The sequence below is a fragment of the Mus musculus genome, chromosome 2 (assembly GCF_000001635.26).
Source record: "Mus musculus strain C57BL/6J chromosome 2, GRCm38.p6 C57BL/6J".
Lineage (NCBI taxonomy): Eukaryota > Metazoa > Chordata > Mammalia > Rodentia > Muridae > Mus > Mus musculus.
The window spans coordinates 120,486,563-120,504,312 of record NC_000068.7 but is presented as its reverse complement, the minus strand read 5'-3'; the positions used below and the strand labels follow the sequence as shown (position 1 = coordinate 120,504,312).

At 48.0% G+C, this 17,750-nt stretch overlaps 1 protein-coding gene across 3 annotated transcripts in view; it reads right to left on the bottom strand.

Moving 5' to 3' along the window:
• The window catches only part of Capn3 (calpain 3), a 41,327-nt gene that overhangs the window by 607 nt on the left and 22,970 nt on the right, over positions 1–17,750 (bottom strand). For 2 of the 3 annotated variants that reach the window (NM_001177799.1, NM_001109761.2), the window contains exons 6-20: positions 16,156–16,239; positions 14,560–14,645; positions 13,282–13,359; positions 12,359–12,519; positions 9,372–9,541; positions 9,066–9,077; positions 8,240–8,448; positions 7,299–7,335; positions 2,133–2,210; positions 1,869–1,926; positions 1,720–1,784; positions 1,269–1,337; positions 1,102–1,180; positions 848–964; positions 159–217 (exon numbers count right to left, since the gene is read on the bottom strand). In NM_001177799.1, the coding sequence (NP_001171270.1) occupies positions 159–217; positions 848–964; positions 1,102–1,180; positions 1,269–1,337; positions 1,720–1,784; positions 1,869–1,926; positions 2,133–2,210; positions 7,299–7,335; positions 8,240–8,448; positions 9,066–9,077; positions 9,372–9,541; positions 12,359–12,519; positions 13,282–13,359; positions 14,560–14,645; positions 16,156–16,239 (1,362 nt within the window). Of the gene's footprint in view, positions 1–158; positions 218–847; positions 965–1,101; positions 1,181–1,268; positions 1,338–1,719; positions 1,785–1,868; positions 1,927–2,132; positions 2,211–2,988; positions 3,103–5,327; positions 5,346–7,298; positions 7,336–8,239; positions 8,449–9,065; positions 9,078–9,371; positions 9,542–12,358; positions 12,520–13,281; positions 13,360–14,559; positions 14,646–16,155; positions 16,240–17,750 lie in introns of all 3 variants that reach the window. The other variant, NM_007601.3, reaches the window with a different exon arrangement.

The following is a 17,750-nucleotide window of genomic DNA, read 5'->3' as shown; positions in this document are numbered from 1 at the left end:
TCAGAGGTGGGGCTAGCCTCTGTTGTACACCCACCCCAGGAATCGCAATCTTCACCAAGTTCCAGTCCTGAGAGTGAGAAGCGTGCTGGGTTCTGCCTGTCATTCATCCCTCCCACCCCCTGTGGGTTCTGTGCAGAGGATGTGTTTGCTGCACTTACCTCAAGTACATTCAGTTTGATGATACCATCGCCATCCTTGTCAAATGCGTTAAAAGCTCCTGTGTGAAAGCATAAAGCAAATGCTAGTCACAGACTCTCATTTGTCACCTCCCATTCCTTTTCTTAGGGTTTGGACCTAGTTTACTTGTGTTTGCTGCTTGAAGAATTTATTACTGTATGCATGTGGGCACAGAACATATGTAGAGGTCAGAGGGGCAACTCTGAGATTGGTTTTCTCCTTCTACCTCATGGATTTCAGCCATTAAACTCAGACCACCAGAGCCATGCAGCTGAGCCATCTTGCCAGCCCTTGTTTTATTATTGAAACAAGGTCTCTCCAAGTAGCCCCTGCTGGCCTTGAATTCATAATCCTCCTATCTCTCCTACCTAACTGCTGGGATCACACGTGAGCATCATCTGAGTGCTCAGATCTGTAATTTAAGAAGCCTCTGTGCTGAGTGCTATCCTTCCACACAGATCCATGCAGGACGTAACCAGCATCTATCTCTCCCTTGCATCTTTCGTCTCCCTTTGCCATCCTTTTCTTGGCCTTCAGAGAGTAACGGCTGACATGCAGCCTCAGTGGAAGAGTGGGCAACTGTCAGGCTGAGCTCTTGTTGTGGCTGTACTATGAGGAAGGAGCCTGGGGGGGGGGGCTTGAGAAATCTGGGGAGTAGCCCCTCACTTACTGAACATCCCTTCCAGCCTGACGAAGCAGCAGATGAAGCTGTCAAAGTCGATGTTCATGTGTTTGTCCGCATAGCGCATGGTGATGATGTCATAGAGTTGGCTGTTGAGATGGAAGCCTTGGAGGGGCAGGGAGAGGGAGGGATGAAGTTCTCAGGCTTGCAGTCTCCTTTCCCATCCCCTCCTGCTTCCCCCAGCTCTCAGGTCTGCATGTTGTCACCCTCTCAACCCCCCAGCATCCCCTGCACCCCAGCACCTGCATCATTGACTGCATTTCGCATCTCATAGCTATTGATGGTACCGGAATGGTCTGTGTCATAGTGCTTGAAGATTTTCTGAAAATACAAAGTTCAAAGACAGCAATCACACACTTAATCCCAAATTAACCCTGTCCATCATTCCCACATCCGTCTCTCATCGCACCTGCCAGGCCTTGATCTTTTTCCAGAGGTGATGGAACTCTTGAAGATTCAGTCTTCCAGAGCCATCTGTCTAGAGGATAGATGTAAGGACCACAGGCACATAGTAAAATGCCTCTGAACGGGGTGGGGGTGTCTAGGGCACTATGCAGGGAAGGTGGTTAAACCACCTTTACCAGGGCCCCTGACTCTGCCAGGTTCTATCCTCCCTTAACCAGAGTTCCTGCCAGCTTTACAGCTCACAGAGCCTGCCCGCTAGGAAGTTTGGGCAGCATGCCAAGCAGGGTTTCAAATCTGTGGTAAGAGCCAGAGGTGATGACCAGCCACTACCCAGTATCCATTCCTAACCTCTGCCAGATATCCAGGAGTATCTGTGTTAGGATTCCCTTAAGTCTTTCCCTGGGCGTGGACACCCTTAACTGTTCCCCTGACCCTCTGGGCAGATGGAAGGATACATCCATGAGAGCTATCATGCTTCTGCAGGACTCCAGCGTGAACCCTTGTGTCTTCAGGTCCTTGTCTGGGGGGATGGAGAAGGGTGAGGAGCTGCTTTCAGACAGCTGGGGCCCCTGCCCATCCCCCACATCCGGCGTGGGTCGCTCACGTTTGTTCACCACTGTGTTGAGGACATTCTTGAGTTCATCTGCACAGATCTCCATGTCCTGAGGGAGAGAAGAGAATTGTAAAGGCCAGTGCAGCAGGCAGCTCACAGCCAGAAGGCTCTGAGCCACCCAGTCAGTGGTTGAACCCAAAGGCACAGGTTTCTTTGATGCATCACACATTCTCTGGTTCTCCCACATCAAATGACCCCTTTTAGACGATGAGTCGTTGAGGAGGTGGGTCCCTGGGCTAGGATAGAGATACATACGTCGCCTGCGATCTGCCTGAAGATGTTCCGGAATTGCTGCTGCTCCTCACTTTCCTGGTCTGTGTGGCCAGGCCTTGGCTATAGGGACACAAAGGAAACTGGTTTATGGGAACCCAGGCGTCAGTATCCCAAACAGCCCCATAAAGCAGCAGCAGGTGGCACAAGGTTCAAGTTTTCAGTCTACCTGCAAACTCAGTGAGGATTCTAGAGGCTCTGCAGTCCCGGAACCTCAGGCCAAAGGACAAATTTGCCATGCTAACATGCAGACAGCATCCTTGACTCTCCCGACTCTCTTCCAGATAGAACTTTCTCTGCTCTTTTGAGCCTGACCAGAGGCCAGGTCCTCCAACCGCTACTGTCTCTGTAGCTAAGTCCTCAAAGGACCCCTCCCTCCCCACCTGGTAGGTTCTCTGGGATGGAGGGCGTGGCCCTGGAGTTCTGCAGGACTTCAGGGCTGCTGTCAGACCCCACTTTCTGCTACCATCCCCTTTTCCTCCCTTTGCAACAACTCAAAGACAGTTCAGCTTCGTTCTCTGCAGCTGGCTCGCCTCACTCAGCCTTTGTCTCCCCATGCTCCATTGTCCTGACTGGAGAGGCGTCAGTGGGCTGTTCTTGGCCTATCCTTCCCACCCTGGGACTGGTTTGGTGTGGCAGCGACCTTAAAAGACACTTACCCAAGAAATACCTGCAAAGTTCAGAGGAACTTGCCGGGAGGAAAAGTCAGCAGACAATTCCAAACCCCACAGTGCTGAAGAGACCCTCCCCTGAGAGCTACCATAACCCCTAAGGACCCCAAGAGCATAGCAGAGCCGCCACTACGAGCTAAACTCCCCATCCATGCCGCATGCTCAGAAACCTGTGGGGTTTCCCCTCGTTTCTCGGGCCCTGCTTTGTCTTTGCCCTCCTCTGCCTCCTGGTCCACACCCAGCTCCTTGTTGCTGTTTGCTCTGTCAGAAACGAAGATGATGGGCTGGGGAGGGGAGGGGAGGGAAAGGGGCGGGCAGGAGGGAAGCAAGTATTACAGGCCGACGGACACAAGAGGCAGACGACCCCTGAAGCAGCTTTGTCCACTCAGGAGGAAATGGTCACTCAGAAGCCTGAGTCCCATTTCTGAACTCACAAGCCGTGTGGCTAGGAGACATGCCAAACCTTTCTGGACCTTGAAGAGTACTCTCTCTGTCTCTGTCTGTCTCTCTCCATTTCTGTCTCTGTCTGTCTGTCTGTCTGTCCCTCCCTCCCTCCCTCTCTGTGTTTTGTTTTGTTTGGGACTGAATCCCACTATAGCTCAGTCTAGCCCCTGTGTATACCATCATGTGTGGCTTGAACCTCAGTTCTTCTCAGTTTTATTCATATTTTTAAAAACAGCTAATATGTTCTATAAGTTGGATGGTCCGCTATTGTATCCCACCTCCCATTTCTCCTTGTGCGTTCCTAAGTAACACGCAAAAGCGCTAAGAATGCTGAGCACAGATGATGTGATCGGTGATTATCAAGTACTTTTGTGAATTTATTTTTCAAGTGGAAAAACACTGAAGTCTCCCAGAAATTCAGTGTCAAACCCATTAAAAATGAGGCTTTCAGGCTGGTCGTGGTGGCACACAACTGTAACCCTAGCAGAGGGAATGACCACAAATTCAAGGTCATCCTAGTAGAAAACAGAGCTCTGGCCCTGCAGTTCCCCAGGAACCTCTCATATCCTGCTGCTTGTGGCATGTCTGCTCTGCCCAGCCCTCCTCCCCTCATGTAAGAACTACCTTCAGTGGCTGTTCACACTCATCTGCTACTGCACCTGGTAAAACCTCACTTTCCCTTCTGATAGGGCCTCTGCGGAAGCCAGAGGGTTAGTGAAACTGTACTTACTGTGCAAACCCCGAAGGTACTGCAGAAGCAGGAGGGCTACCTTAAGGCCATATTCATGCAAGTGCAGAGGCCACAGAAGAGCTAGAGAGTGGCCACCACATCCTGCCTGTGCTGGTGTGGTGGGAAACAGCAGGGCTTGGGCCAAAGTGCAGATAATCTTAGCAGCCTCCACTAAAAAAAGCAGCCTGGTCAGGGAGGCCCCACTCTGTTCCTGTGCAGCTCACCCAGGGGGAGCACCAGAGAGAGTCGGGTTTAGCTCTGAGAGGCTCCTTAGACCGCAGCTTGCTTTTATAAACAACGGCTCTTGCCAAAGCAAATGAAACTAGTTGGGATCTCAGAACAAGCGAAGGTGACGGTCTGAGCAGACTAGTGGGCAGGGTGTAGCCATGGGGCATCTCTACCAGCCATGCGCTTATAGACTCACATGCAATCTTGACAACACAAGCCTTGAAGGGTAGGGAGCACTGGGGAGGTGAGGCAGGAGACTGGTCTCGGAGTAGACATATGTGGGACTGTGGTTCCAATGTCCCCAGTTGCTAACTGTGTGGCAAATCACTTTGCTTCTCTGAATGTGAACGCTCACTTATAAAAAGCATAAACAGTGACTACCTTATAGATACTATTATATAGTGGGGTAGGGGCTTGCTATAAGCACTTCACATGGTATATGTTCCCTCTGGGCTGGACCAGCACTCGTGCCAGGAGAACCTCTGAGATAGATTCCTCAGGACCACCATAAGCACCCACACCAAACCTTGTCTGACGGCTGTGTATTTCAGAGCACAGACTCTGTGGAACCCCCTGGCTAAGTGTGGTCTCAGGGAGACTGGTTTGTCTCTGCCTTTTCCCCCTCTAAACACAGGACTGATAATGGAACCACAGTCCAGGATCACTGTGAGGCTGAGCTGAAGCACTTGCGAGGGCACCCAACTCAGCAGAGGCTCCAAGGAAAAGAGGAAGAAGTGCATCTTACACATGCCACAGTGTACACACACATGCCATATGTTACACATGTGTATACATATGCATGCATATACACAAGTATACACACATGCCACATGTTACACGCATGTATACATATGCATGAGTATATACACACATGCCACATGTTACACATGTGTATACATATGCATGCATATACACAAGTATACACACATGCCACATGTTACGTGTGTGTATACATATGCATGAGTATACACACACGTGCCACATGTTACACATGTGTATGCATATGCATGCATATACACAAGTATACATACACGTGCCACATGTTACATATGTGTACACACACATGCATGCATGTGCACACATAAGCACAGTGCCTGGCCCACTCACCTTGTTTTTTTTCTTTTTCTGCATAGAAAGGGGACAGTAAATGAGGAATGGGTGAAAATCAAGTTTCTAGGGTGGCCAGTGGCTCAAGACTCTAGAGTCCAGATATTGTAATCAATTGGAGCTCAGGGGTAAAGGCACTTGCCACCAAGACTGACAACCCAAATGACCCCTGGGAACCACAAAGCAAAACAAGAGAACTGACTGCCACAAGTTGTCCTCTGACCCCCACATATGTGCTTGGGACATGCACATACACGAATGAATGAATAAATTAATAAAATACAATTTTTTAAAGAACACAGAGTGCAAAGGAGGAAGAGTATTCTTCTGCCACATCCCAAGACTGACAGCTGCTACGCTTTGTTCTGCTAATCCGATGCTGAGGAGGGAAAGGACCTTGCCAGTCCTTAAAAATAGAATTGGTCGCCAAAATGTGGCTCATTCAAACCTGTGTGAAAGTGAAGTTTTTTTTTTTTTAAGGAGATTTTGTTTTAATATTTAGGCAAACATGTAACAGGGAGATTCATATGTGTTTCCAGGTTAGGGCTTTTTTTGTAAAATCGGAAGGTTTGGCAATTACACTGGGCGAGCAATGTCCTGTGGCAAGTCAGCTGAGCCCCTACCCAGTGTCTTTAAAAACAACAACAAAATACAAAAAAATCCCCCAAAACAAGCAAACAAAAAACCAGGGTTTCTCTGTGTAGCCCTAGCTGTCCTGGAACTCTCTCTGTAGGCCTTGAAACCACAGAGATTCACTTGTGCCACCACACCTGGCCCACCATGTATTATTTGAAAGCTGTTGACAAACATAGGTATGTAAGGACACTAGACCCCCTCCACTGACCTGCAGTACTCATGACATGCCTGTTCCCATGAGCCTCCCTCCTCCCTCTTAAGCAGCACTAGAATTGAATCCAGAGCCCTGTGAATACCAGGCAAGCATTCTACACTCAGCCACGCTCCCAGTCCATGAAATCTTTGAGTGAGCAACTCTTGAAACATATTCTATGCTGTTCCAGCACCCAAAGGATGAGGAAGAGCAAGACACACCCAACCCTAAAATAAGATGTGCAGTTGTTAGGAAGGTACCTGGCTCCAGCCCTAGCATGGAACCAGCATTGTGATCATGGAGTCACTACCTGAAAGACACTCAGTGGGGCGTTTGTCCTGGGTCAAGTCACTCTGAGAACAGCCACAAGGTCCATGGCAGACCTGAGTCTCCTCCATTACACCGACCCCTCTCTCCTGATACACTCACACACACACATACACACACACACACACACACACACACACACACACACACACACACACACACACACGAGACTCTAAACTTCTCCGCTGCCCTACCTGCCACTTCCTGCCTCCAGGAGTGCAAGGAAGCCATTTAACCCCACTGAGCCACCACCTTCTCGAGTGAAAAGCTGGGATGACAACCTTATCCATCTCGTCCTCTTCTCCAAATGTTTGAAGAAATGATGTAAGCCACAGTCATGAAGGATATCTAGAAATACCCTTGTGATGCACATGCTACACCTGACATTTCACATGTGTGAGCTTATAGATCTAAACTCCACCAGCATGGCCAGGGGATTATGATTATCCCCATTTTACAGAGTAGAAAGCTGAGTCAGAGGGGTTCTGTAAACTTGACCAAGTCACCAAGGTGGAAGGTGAATGACCCAGGTTCTGACCCTGGGTCCTGAACCTAGTCCCTTTTCTCTGTGTGAGAAATCAGATGCGATCCAACCTCTTAAGCCAATATTAGCCTTCCTTGCCATCACTTCCTAAACCCAGCTGCCTTCCTCTAATTGATAAAATATTTTCTCCTCTTCCACACTCCTGCTTCTGACCAGCAAAATGGTTCTATAACAGAAGCATCATTCCTTCTGCCATGCACACTTGACTGCCCCTGCCTGGGCTGGAATGTGACCCCCATATCTTCTCATAGTTAAGAGCCTAACCACTTACCACTGGCCGATCCACAGAGATTGTATTTTCAGCTTCCCTGCGAAAAACACAAAGGGTATCTCAATATCCCCCGGAACAAACAGGAGTCACCCCCACAAATTTGTCCAGGTCACATGGCTTCTTTGTGGTCAAAGATTTGAGATTAAATCTAAAAGAGCCTGGGACTAAACACCCACCCCAGGAGCCAGCCTCATGTAGATGCCATTCCCAAAAAAGCCCAGGCACACAGCTACTCCTTGGTGTTGCCCAGAGCTCCCTCAAAGCATGGCCCAGCTACCTAGCAACAGGCCTAGCACCTCTTCCAGGGACAGAACTCAGAGAGGCAGGGTCTGTCAGTACATCTGCTGAAATGAAGCCTGGCTGGCTTCCCGTGCATTCCAACTACACTCACTTGCTTATCATTTCTATAAATCTAATGTGTCTATAAAGCAATGTGTGTTTCTTCGTCCCTTGTCCCTTGAGTGTTAACCTTCATGAAGTCACCGAGCCCCTTCTGTTTCTGTTTCTGTGATCCTGTTTACTTCATGATCCCCAGTGCCTGGAAGAGTCCTGGGGTAGAATGGCTGCTCAAAACATATCTGCAGGATGAATGGAGTGAGTATTTGTGAGCTGCTCTAGTGCCACAGGGCTATACTTGCAACTCCTCTGGAGGCTGGGGTAGGAGGATCAAAGGTTCGAGGCCAATCTGAGTGAGTTCAAGGCTAGCCTGGGAGGTTTAGTTAAACCTGTGGCGCCCCGGGATTGCACTCCAGTGCTGTAAAAAGCAATCAAAGAAAGGACTGAAGGAACTTGAGTAAAGGTCCTAGAGTACAGAATGGCAAAAGCCTGTGGCTGTGTCCCAAAAGACCTGAAGGAAATTGGTCCAGCTGCCTCCTGGCTATAGGATGGGCCACATGAGTGACCTCTTAGCGGTAGGTGGGGAAAGCCAGGCTGCCACTCACTCAGAGAGATTCCTCTTTTCGGAGAAGACTCGGAGGATGAATTCCCCCTCCTGGTGGGGCTCGTAGGTGGAGGGTACGATGACATACTCGCTGGGTGGCAGGCGGAAGCGCTGGGACACCTCCCGCATGTTGATGTAGGTTTTGCTTCTGGCCTTGGAGGCGTTGTACAAGAAGAAGTCCTTCTGCAGGTGTTGCTTATTCCCGTGCATCTGGGGACAAGAACCCAAAAGAACTGAGCCCCTTGGGAAGGTTGTGTGGACCTGCTCATAGTCCCCTCCAAGGGCCCTGACTCTTTGGTCATTCGTTTCACAGTCCTTACCTACCTACTTCCAGTTCCTAAGGCCTCAAATTGCTGAACATCACAGAAATTCTGTAGCTCACTTCCTCCTCTTCCTTTTTGGGGGGAGGGGGTGGGGGGGCAGGATTCAGAAATAAAGGTCAGGTCTATGTTTTTCCCTTGGCAGGGCCACTCACCAGAACTGATGATCCCCAATTCCAAATCCCTCAAGCTCACAAGTGCCCCAAAGATGGGGAAGGACTCTGGGCTCTGAAGAAGGCGATTCTCCTATTCTAGGAGGCAGCCTCCTTCAAACGCACCTCTGAGAGTGTATACTTGCATGAATATGAAAGAATAAGTGTGGGAAGGTTTGTGTGTTTGATGTGCAGGGTGTCCTGGTGGGAGGGAGAAAACGTGCATTCTGGGCGTGGTACCCTCCTATCAGCCTCGATCACCAACCCTACCAGGAATCTTCTTAGGGGGCCACAGACAGACTTAGGACCCCCAAGGAATGCTGCACACCACGGCTGCCCGCTGCCACTGCTATACCTCTTTGGGAACCTGGAAGCGAAATAGAAAAAGAACATCTCTGATGTAAATGAGGGTACAGAGTCTGCAGAAGGGAATGCCAGACACATGAGAGTGACTGTAGGCTCTAACTCCTGCTACCACCCGGCCAGCTCCGTCCTGCCTTCTGCAACTGTGGTATTTACACTGGTGACAGACATGTGTGAGCCTGAGAGCAGGAGCCCTGTTGGTCACTGGGGACACGAAAAACCAGAAGACCCTGTTGGAAACTCCCAAGTTCTCCCCGCTGGAAAGGTGTTTCCCGTACTGGAGCCGGGGCGCTCATACCTCGTAGATGGCGAAGCCAATAGTGAAGAGGTTGGCCCCCAGCTTCCGGTCCTTGCGCCGGTTCTTCTGCATCAGAGCCACGAGGAAGCTGCAGATTACCTCAGAGTCCTCAGGGTCATCGTCTTCCTCCAGAAGCTTGAGACGGTACTGCGGGTTGGTCCAGAAAGTGTCTGTGACCCAAGAAAGGAAATGCGTGTTCAGATACGCCTCTATGAGAAAGGGCAGGAAGGAAAGTAGGACAGAGATCCGGTCTCCTTTGTTCCCTATGATGGGTAACGTTAAGGTTTTGAATTATGTGTATGGATGGTTTGCCTATGTCTGTGTACCGCATGCATGTCTGGTGCCCATGGAGATCAGAAGAGGGCCACCATGTGATTGCTGGGAACCGAACCGAGGTCTTCTGCAAGAGCAGTAAGAGCTCTTTACCATTGAGTCATCTCGCCAGTTCCCATTAAATGGATTTTGACTTAGAATTAGGACAGAATTCCCAGAAATTTCTGAAATGGCCCTAAGAACTGCTGCCGATTCGTACTACTTATTTATATAAATGGGATTCTCAAGATTGACAATTATGACATCAAAATATCCATCAATTCCAAAAAGAAGATGCTCTGTGTCCTACGGTATCTAATATTCCACAAGATTTAATTTTTTTGAGCAAAAGCGAACAAGTGCACCTATCTCATTAACATAAAATAAATGGCAAACTTACATGTGCACCATGAACTGTTTTAAAATAAAATAAATTTATTTTCTTTTCATTTTTTGTGACAATTCTCCTGACTCCTTCGTGCTGGGATTAGAAGCATGTGCCACCATACATGCTTTATTCTCTGTGTGTATGTGTGTGAGGGTGTGACTTCATGCATGCTAGACAAGCAAACTATCAACTGTGTTACACTCCCAGACTCCCAAGTAAATGTCTTAATGATTTATCAGTAAGTGTCTGATTTGCATACCTATTTTATACACCTATACACGGGGTTGTGTAAAAATTCCTCATTGAAAAGAAGATATATGTAAAAAAAGTTTAAGAGGCCTGCTTCCCATTCCGGACAACTGTAAGATGCACAGTTATTTATGGAAAGCATGATCCAAGCGTTTGTGTAATTATTGGTGAGTGAGACCCCCTACCCTTATGATGGCTAATTTTATATCAACTTGATACAAGTTAGAGTCATCAGAAAAGAGGGAATCTCCTCCTCTCAGCCACTGATAAAATGTCTCCCTAAGATTGGGCTGTAAGCAGACAACCTGTGGTCCTGTGTTCTATAAAAAAATCAAGCAAGCTGGTAAACAGCACCCCTCCATGGTCTCTGCATCAGCGTCTGCTTCCAGGTTCCTGCCTGTTTGAGTTCCTGAATTCCTCCTCTGATGAACAGTGATGCCAAATAAACCCTTTTCTCCCCAAGTTGTTTTGGTCTTGGTATTTCACCACAGCTGTAGAAAGCTAAACCAGCGCTTCTGGCATTGCACGGTCTGGATGTGCAATGCTGTCATGTCCTTTCTGAACGTTCATTGTCTTTGACACATGACAGCTGTTTAACTTTTTAGCCTACTCCTCAAGTGTCACTGGTCTCAAGTGAATGAGGCTTTGTTTCTCCTCTGATTTCACCTATGCTGTTTCCCTAGGCATCTGACCCTCTCCACTGTGATGTGATGTGTGTGTGTGTGTGTGTGTGTGTGTGTGTGTGTGTGTGTGTGTGTGTGTGGTGTGGTGTATGTGGTGTATGTGGTGTGGTGGTGGTGGTGGTGGTGTGTGTGTGTGTGTGTGTGTGTGTGTGTGTGTGTGTGTGTATGTGTGGTGTTAGTGTCTCTTTTCTTTTTTCCAGAGACAGAGTTTCTCTGTGTAGCCCTGGCTGTCCTAAACTCTCTCTGAAGATCAGGCTGGCTTCAAACAGAGATCTGCCTGTCTCTGCCTTCCATGTGCTGGGATTAAAGGAGTGCACCACCATAGCTTTGTGTGACCTCTACTTTCTAACTGAGCCCTACATTCCAATGACACCTGAGGTACATGTCTAGGCTCAGTTTCCTATCTGGCTTCCCACTCTCTACCACCCTTTTCTTCTCATCTATTTACTCGTTTGGTTTTTTTTTTTTTCATCATAAAATACTGAGTTTTGTGTGTATATGGTGTGTGTGTGTGTGTGTGTGTGTGTGTGTGTGTGTGTGTTTGCGAAAGCAGATGTATGCACGGCATGGCATGGCATGTGCATGGAGGTCAAAGGGCAATGTTGACCATCAGTCCTCCTCCTTCCACCTTCTTGGGAGCCTCTGTTGTCTGCTGATGTGTATGCTGGGCTAACTGGCCCCTGAGCTTCTGGGATTCTCCTGTCTCCATTTCCCATCCCTGGGGTCTTGGACACACAACTTAGTGCACCTGACTTTTGTGGGGGTTTGAGGATCCAGACTCAGTTTACCCGGAAAATTCTTTATAGGCCGAACCATCTTTCTGTCATCTTCATTGAATTTTTATCATATAACCAAGTCTACTCTAAAATGTAGATGACTTCAGTTCTCTACTACAAATCTTTACCATGGTAGTCAATATGTACCTCAAACTTTTCATGTCACAAACTAAACTCCTCTTACTGTAACTCCACAACCAGCCACATAAAAACAGCAGGACCCTTGGTATCGTTCATTATTCCTTCCCTAAATCTGCATTCTCTCTGCTGCCCCATCTCTGAGGCCACTGCCTTGGCCATGCATTCAGCATCTCTGCTATGGGCAAGTGCCATGGCCACCAGGTCCTCAAATGCACCTCCAGCAGGATTGGCGTGGCGCTCTGACAGTTTCCTGCTTCAAGCTCAAGTTGCTACAAGCTCCCTGTCGGAGGTCCCTTGGCATGTTTCCTTCCTTAACTGAGGAGGCTTTAATAAGACAGTGCATCCTGAATTTAGGACAGGCTCCATAAGTGATAGCTAATATTATTCTGCCTGGAATGAGTTCTGCCTAGACCTTCCCCCATCCAGAGGCTCTCCCACCTGGGAAGTTTCGGCAGCCTCCAGCAGAACAGCCCCTCACCCAGCGGCCCTCGTTTACAGACACCGTCCAGGTCTGAAGCTTATCGGACTCCAGGGCGTCAGCTGTGAGGTTGCAGATCTCCAGCTTCGTGAAATGGTAGACGAAGTCATCATATGACATCCTGAGAGGTTGAGAGAGGAGACACTCACACAGGCTGAGGAAGGGAAGATTCAAGGGCTAATACAGCACAGCAAAGTCCCCCAGAAGACCCTGATGTCACTTGGCTTGTTCAATTGCTTTTGAGAGACAGGATTTCATCCTGTGGTCTTGGTTGGCCTTGACCTTTTGACCCTCCTTCCTCTGTCTCCCAAATGATGGACTTACAGGTGTGTGCCTGGCACTGTCATTTCTGACCTATCTACCCCAAACTATCACCATGTCTTATGTTCATGACTCCTCATTTGTCTTTGAAAAGAGTGTGCTGGAAATCAGTTCTCCAAAATGTTACTCACTGTATGTTTCATTATTGCCAGGCACATTTTCAGCATGGAAAAAGAGATGTCACTTGGGAAAAGATAGTTTTAAGGCCAGTGACATCATAGATAAATGCCTCTGGGTCCTGAGGGAACCAAAGGCGTCATAGGAGACACTATTGTCAGCTGAGACTCAGAAGGCTGACATGATCAGAATAAGGCTGGCACTGGATATCAGGTAAGAAAAGCCCCTTGGTTCAGAAGAGAGCCACATCAGGGCCAGTGCGCAAGGGTAGCTTCTGGAACGAGAGCTGCCATGGGATGGCCAGGGTCTGAGCTCAGTCACTGCCATACTGGCACTCTCTTTTCAGAACCTCACCTTTGCTGGGCCTTGAGCACCCATAGGAAAACAGGGCCCAGATATGCCAAAGATGCACCCTGGTGGCTCCCTGCCTGGGTCATGAACTTACCAGAACTCTCCATCCTCAGTAACCTGGTGCTGTAGACGGGCCTTCTCATCTTTGTCTACAAAGCTCCAGTCCTTCCAACTGGTGGGAAAATGGGGGAATTAAGAAAGTTCTAAGACCAGTCCCCTCGAGTGGGTTCACAAGGGCTTGGCTGTCTCTGGCTGAATCTTCTAGCCTCCTCATTAAGAGCTTGAATCTGCATCAGACAGCTGTATATCCTTAGACATGTCACTTGACCTGTCAGCTTCGACTTCCTCGCTGCAGAAGGGAACCGACTACATCATCTGTCTAGGAGCTATGAGGACTTCATGAACTAACTCGTCGAAACTGTTAGCTTGCTGCCCACGGAGTTGCTAAGAAAAGATCATGTAACAGGAAAACAGCTAAGCACTCTTCCTTCCTTCCTTCCTTCCTTCCTTCCTTCCTTCCTTCCTTCCTTCCTTCCTTCCCTTTCTTTCTTTCTTTTTTTCTTTCTTTCTTTCTTTCTTTCTTTCTTTCTTTCTTTCTTTCTTTCTTTCTTTCTTTCTTCCTTCCTTCCTTCCTTCCTTCCTTCCTTCCTTCCTTTCTTTCTTTCTTTCTTTCTTTCTCTCTTTCTTTCTTTCTCTCTTTCTCTCTTTCTTTCCCTCCCTCTTTCCTTCTTTCTTTCTTTCTTTCTTTCTTTCTTTCTTTCTTTCTTTCTTTCTTTCTTTCTCTCTCTCTTTCTTTCTTTCTCTCTTTCTCTCTTTCTTTCCCTCCCTCTTTCCTTCTTTCTTTCTTTCTTTCTTTCTTTCTTTCTTTCTTTCTTTCTTTCTTTCTTTCTCTCTCTCTCTCTCTCTTTCTTTCTTTCTTTCTTTCTTTCTTTCTTTCTTTCTTTCTTTCTTTCTTTCTTTCTTTCTTTCTTTCTTTCTTTCTCTCCAAAAGAGAGGCTCTTTTGGTCTCAGTTAAGAGCTTTCCCCAGCTGTCACCTTTACCCCTCATAAGAGTCATTTGGACACTGTAGGTACTGCTTCCATTTTGTAGGTGAGGTAAAGGGGATAGATACTAAGAAGGGAATTGCCTGTTTAGTCCAGAACTCTGATGGAGGCTTCTAGAACCTTTCCTCAAGAATATAAGCACCATCATGTTCACTGAGTCCCTGGCTCCCCTGCCTTCACCTCCTGCCCTTTTGGGGAACCCACACCAGTGTCCTTCTCTGTAGGTCACTGGTTTGAGAGTGATCTTCCACCAGTATCAACAGTACTCTCATGGTTTGGTACCCACCCCAGTGTGGCCCCAAGCTCTGTTGACCGTGGACTGCCTCACCCATCACTCCAAGAGCCGTTCCACTCCACCTGGCCCCAGGGGTTCCGCAGCCGCACCAACTTCACCTTCTCACCTTTGAACAGGGCCTGAGGCAAAGAGACACAACTTGGAAGCTCAAGCAAGTTTGGAAAGATGGGGCATCTGATTTGGTATGAGGGCTGGGTAGAAGTTGTGAGAATCCAGTATAAAGGCTGCCTGCCTGGCCCTGGCCAGGTGGACAAACCAGAAGCTTGCTGACAGGGTGAGGCATCTGGCCATGGTATGTACTGGTGGAAGGGGATAAACATTTATGATGAGGCTTTAGAAACATATTAAGTATTTTGTTAGGCTTTATTCTTTTTACTTATGTGGATGTATGTCTGCCCATGTGAGTTTATGTGCACCATATGCCTGCAAGTGCCCGAGCAGGCAGCCAGAGGTTCTCAGAGCTCCTGGAACTAGAGTTACCTGATGGTGCTGGGACCCAAACCCAGGTCCTCTGGAAGAACAATAAATGCTTTTAACTGCAGAGCCACCTCTCCTGCCCTTATTTTTATTCAGTGTGTGTGTGTGTGTGCATGTGTGTGTGCACATGTGTGTATGTGTGTGATGTGAGGGTGGGTGTGCATGTGTCTCAGTGCACATGTGCACAATAGAGGACAACTTCCTGGAGTCAGTCCTCTCCTTCTGCTCTGGGTCCCAGGTTTGGACTTGAGTCTTCAGACTTGCGCAGTAAGTGCTTCTACTGAGACCCTTCACTACACCTTTCTGTGGGTGATTTAAAGCAGGCCCCTCATAGATAAACTACAGACAGATGCCTCCCCTTAACAGATCAGTTAGAAAAAGATGCCCCATTCTCCAGTCATGTGCCCTGGGGGATGCAGACTCAGCCTCTTAGGCCACTTTTTTTTTCAGGACATAACCTGTCCAACTGCATGCTACAGCCTCACAATGATCCTGCTTGGGAAATGACCCAGGACACTTCAGAAACCCCACAGGAAGCAAAATGGACACGAGTGAACAGGAAACAAGGCAGTACACAAGCTCAACTTTGTAGGCCAAAAGCTGTGTTTCTAGTTGTTCCTTGGAAACAACTAGAAAAATCCCAGTCTTCAGCATTAAAAGCAAAGGGAAGGGCCAGGGAACCACTCAGCTGATGAAATACCTGCTGGTCAAGAATAGAGACCCAAGTTTGGATCCCCAACACCCATGTAAAAAAGATGCCACAGCAAAGTATATCTGTAACCCCAGCACAGGGAGGGCGGATCCCTGGAGCTCATTGACCAACCAACCTAACCAATTGGTAAGGTCCAGGCTCAGTGAGAGGCACCGTCTCAAAATAAGATGAATCACCAAGGAACACCCAATACTGACCCCTTGCCTCCACAGGCACAAATACATAAGTGTGTACATTCACTAGACACACAGCTGAACCCAGAAGATTAGCGGCCAGGTCTACCTCAAGTCAGTCCCATAGGTCCCTTCTGCCCTCAGGAACCCAGCTTGGACCTGACTGGCAAGTTCTCTGGGTCATGAGAGAGGCACAGAAAGTTAAGTCCTGACATTAGCAGGTCAGCTCAGGGGTTTCCAGGCCCCACCAAGCTCCAACAGACTCACCTCCTCCAGCCCAGTGACTGAATAGGCATGCCCTTTCACCAACCCACAGGCCATTCTTGTTTCATACTGCACTGGAACAATTGTCTGTAGAGAAATAACCAGACAGCTTGTCAGGAGTTGGGGTGAAGGAGGGCAGAAGTTCTGCTGATTGGAGACAAGGGTTCATGCTGGTCCTTTTCTGAGTTATCTCAGACTAAAGATGACTCTCTTCCTTGACCTTATGCCTTATGGCCAGGGTCAGACCCTCGCTGGTTTTTCAAGAGCAACAGGAAGATGCTGCCCTACTCCTCCTAGCTGATCTTGCTGCCCTGATGGCCAGAGATCAAGGTGAGTCCTGGAATAGGAGGTAAGTAAAAGAATTTCCCCTCCATTCTAGACTTCCTCAGCAGAGGAGAGGGGGACATCTGGGGTCTGTGCCTTCCTCTGAGCCCATCTAGAGTTGACTATTCCCCAAAGAAGGATTTGAGAAAGAGAGTTCTCTTGCTGTCACTTCACCTCTCTCACACTTACTAGAACATGGAAGTCAAGACTCCCAATGCTGGCAATACATACGGGGCGGTTCCCTGCTGTGACAGGACTATGCCTGAATTCAGGGGCAAAGATGTTCAAGTTCTAGTTCTTGAGGGTTCCTCGGCACAAGGGTAGATAGACCACCAACGCCCTCTGAGCTCTCGACAGGCATCTCAGCATCCGCTGGCCCAGTAACAACAGCTTTGGGGAAGCTTCTGGGAGCCACATGGAGGTGAATTCCTGAAGCCGCCTTCAGGGTGACAGGTGTAGGTGAGTCTGGAACTTTTTTCATCTTAGTGTCTTCGATTTCATTCATCTGACTCAGATTAGGGCAGGGCACTCACTAATCCGCTCAGCTATAGCTCAGAGGCTGCCTGAGATGGCTTTTGGCGCGCTACACGGCCTATCATTTTGACCAGCAGTTTTCTTCTTGAGACTCTCCTATAGAAACCATTATGGGTGTATACAAAACTGTCTTTATGCTTATTACAGCACTTTTGAAAAACAGACTTTAAAAAAACCCTCTAACTCTTCAATAATAGAGTGTTAGTAAGTAAATTATAATATATTTGTACACTAGAATATTGTACAGCTACTAAAATGATATAAAAAGAATACTTAGTTGCATTTTAAAAATATGAACCTTGCCGGGCAGTGGTGGCACACACCTTTAATCCCAGCACTTGGGAGGCAGAGGCAGGCGAATTTCTGAGTTCGAGGACAGCCTGGTCTACAGAGTAAGTTCCAGGACAGCCAGGGCTACACAGAAAAACCCTGTCTTGCTGGTGGGGGGGGGGGAGGACCAAAAAACTCAACAACAACAAAAAACAGGCTGTAAAGATGTAACATATACTAAGATACAATTTTAAAAAATATATAGTTTAAGCTTGTGCCCAGAAGGACCATATACCAAACCCTGGGCAGTTATCTTTAGATGAGAAAATATAGACTAACTTTTCCTCTGTGCTTTTCTGTCTGGCTCAGTCCTTCAGGAAGCACATGGGCCGTTCAAACAGGAGGATGCAAGCACTACATAGCACTGAAGCCCTGTGTTCCTTAGAGGAGAGTTACCAAAATGGAGGGAA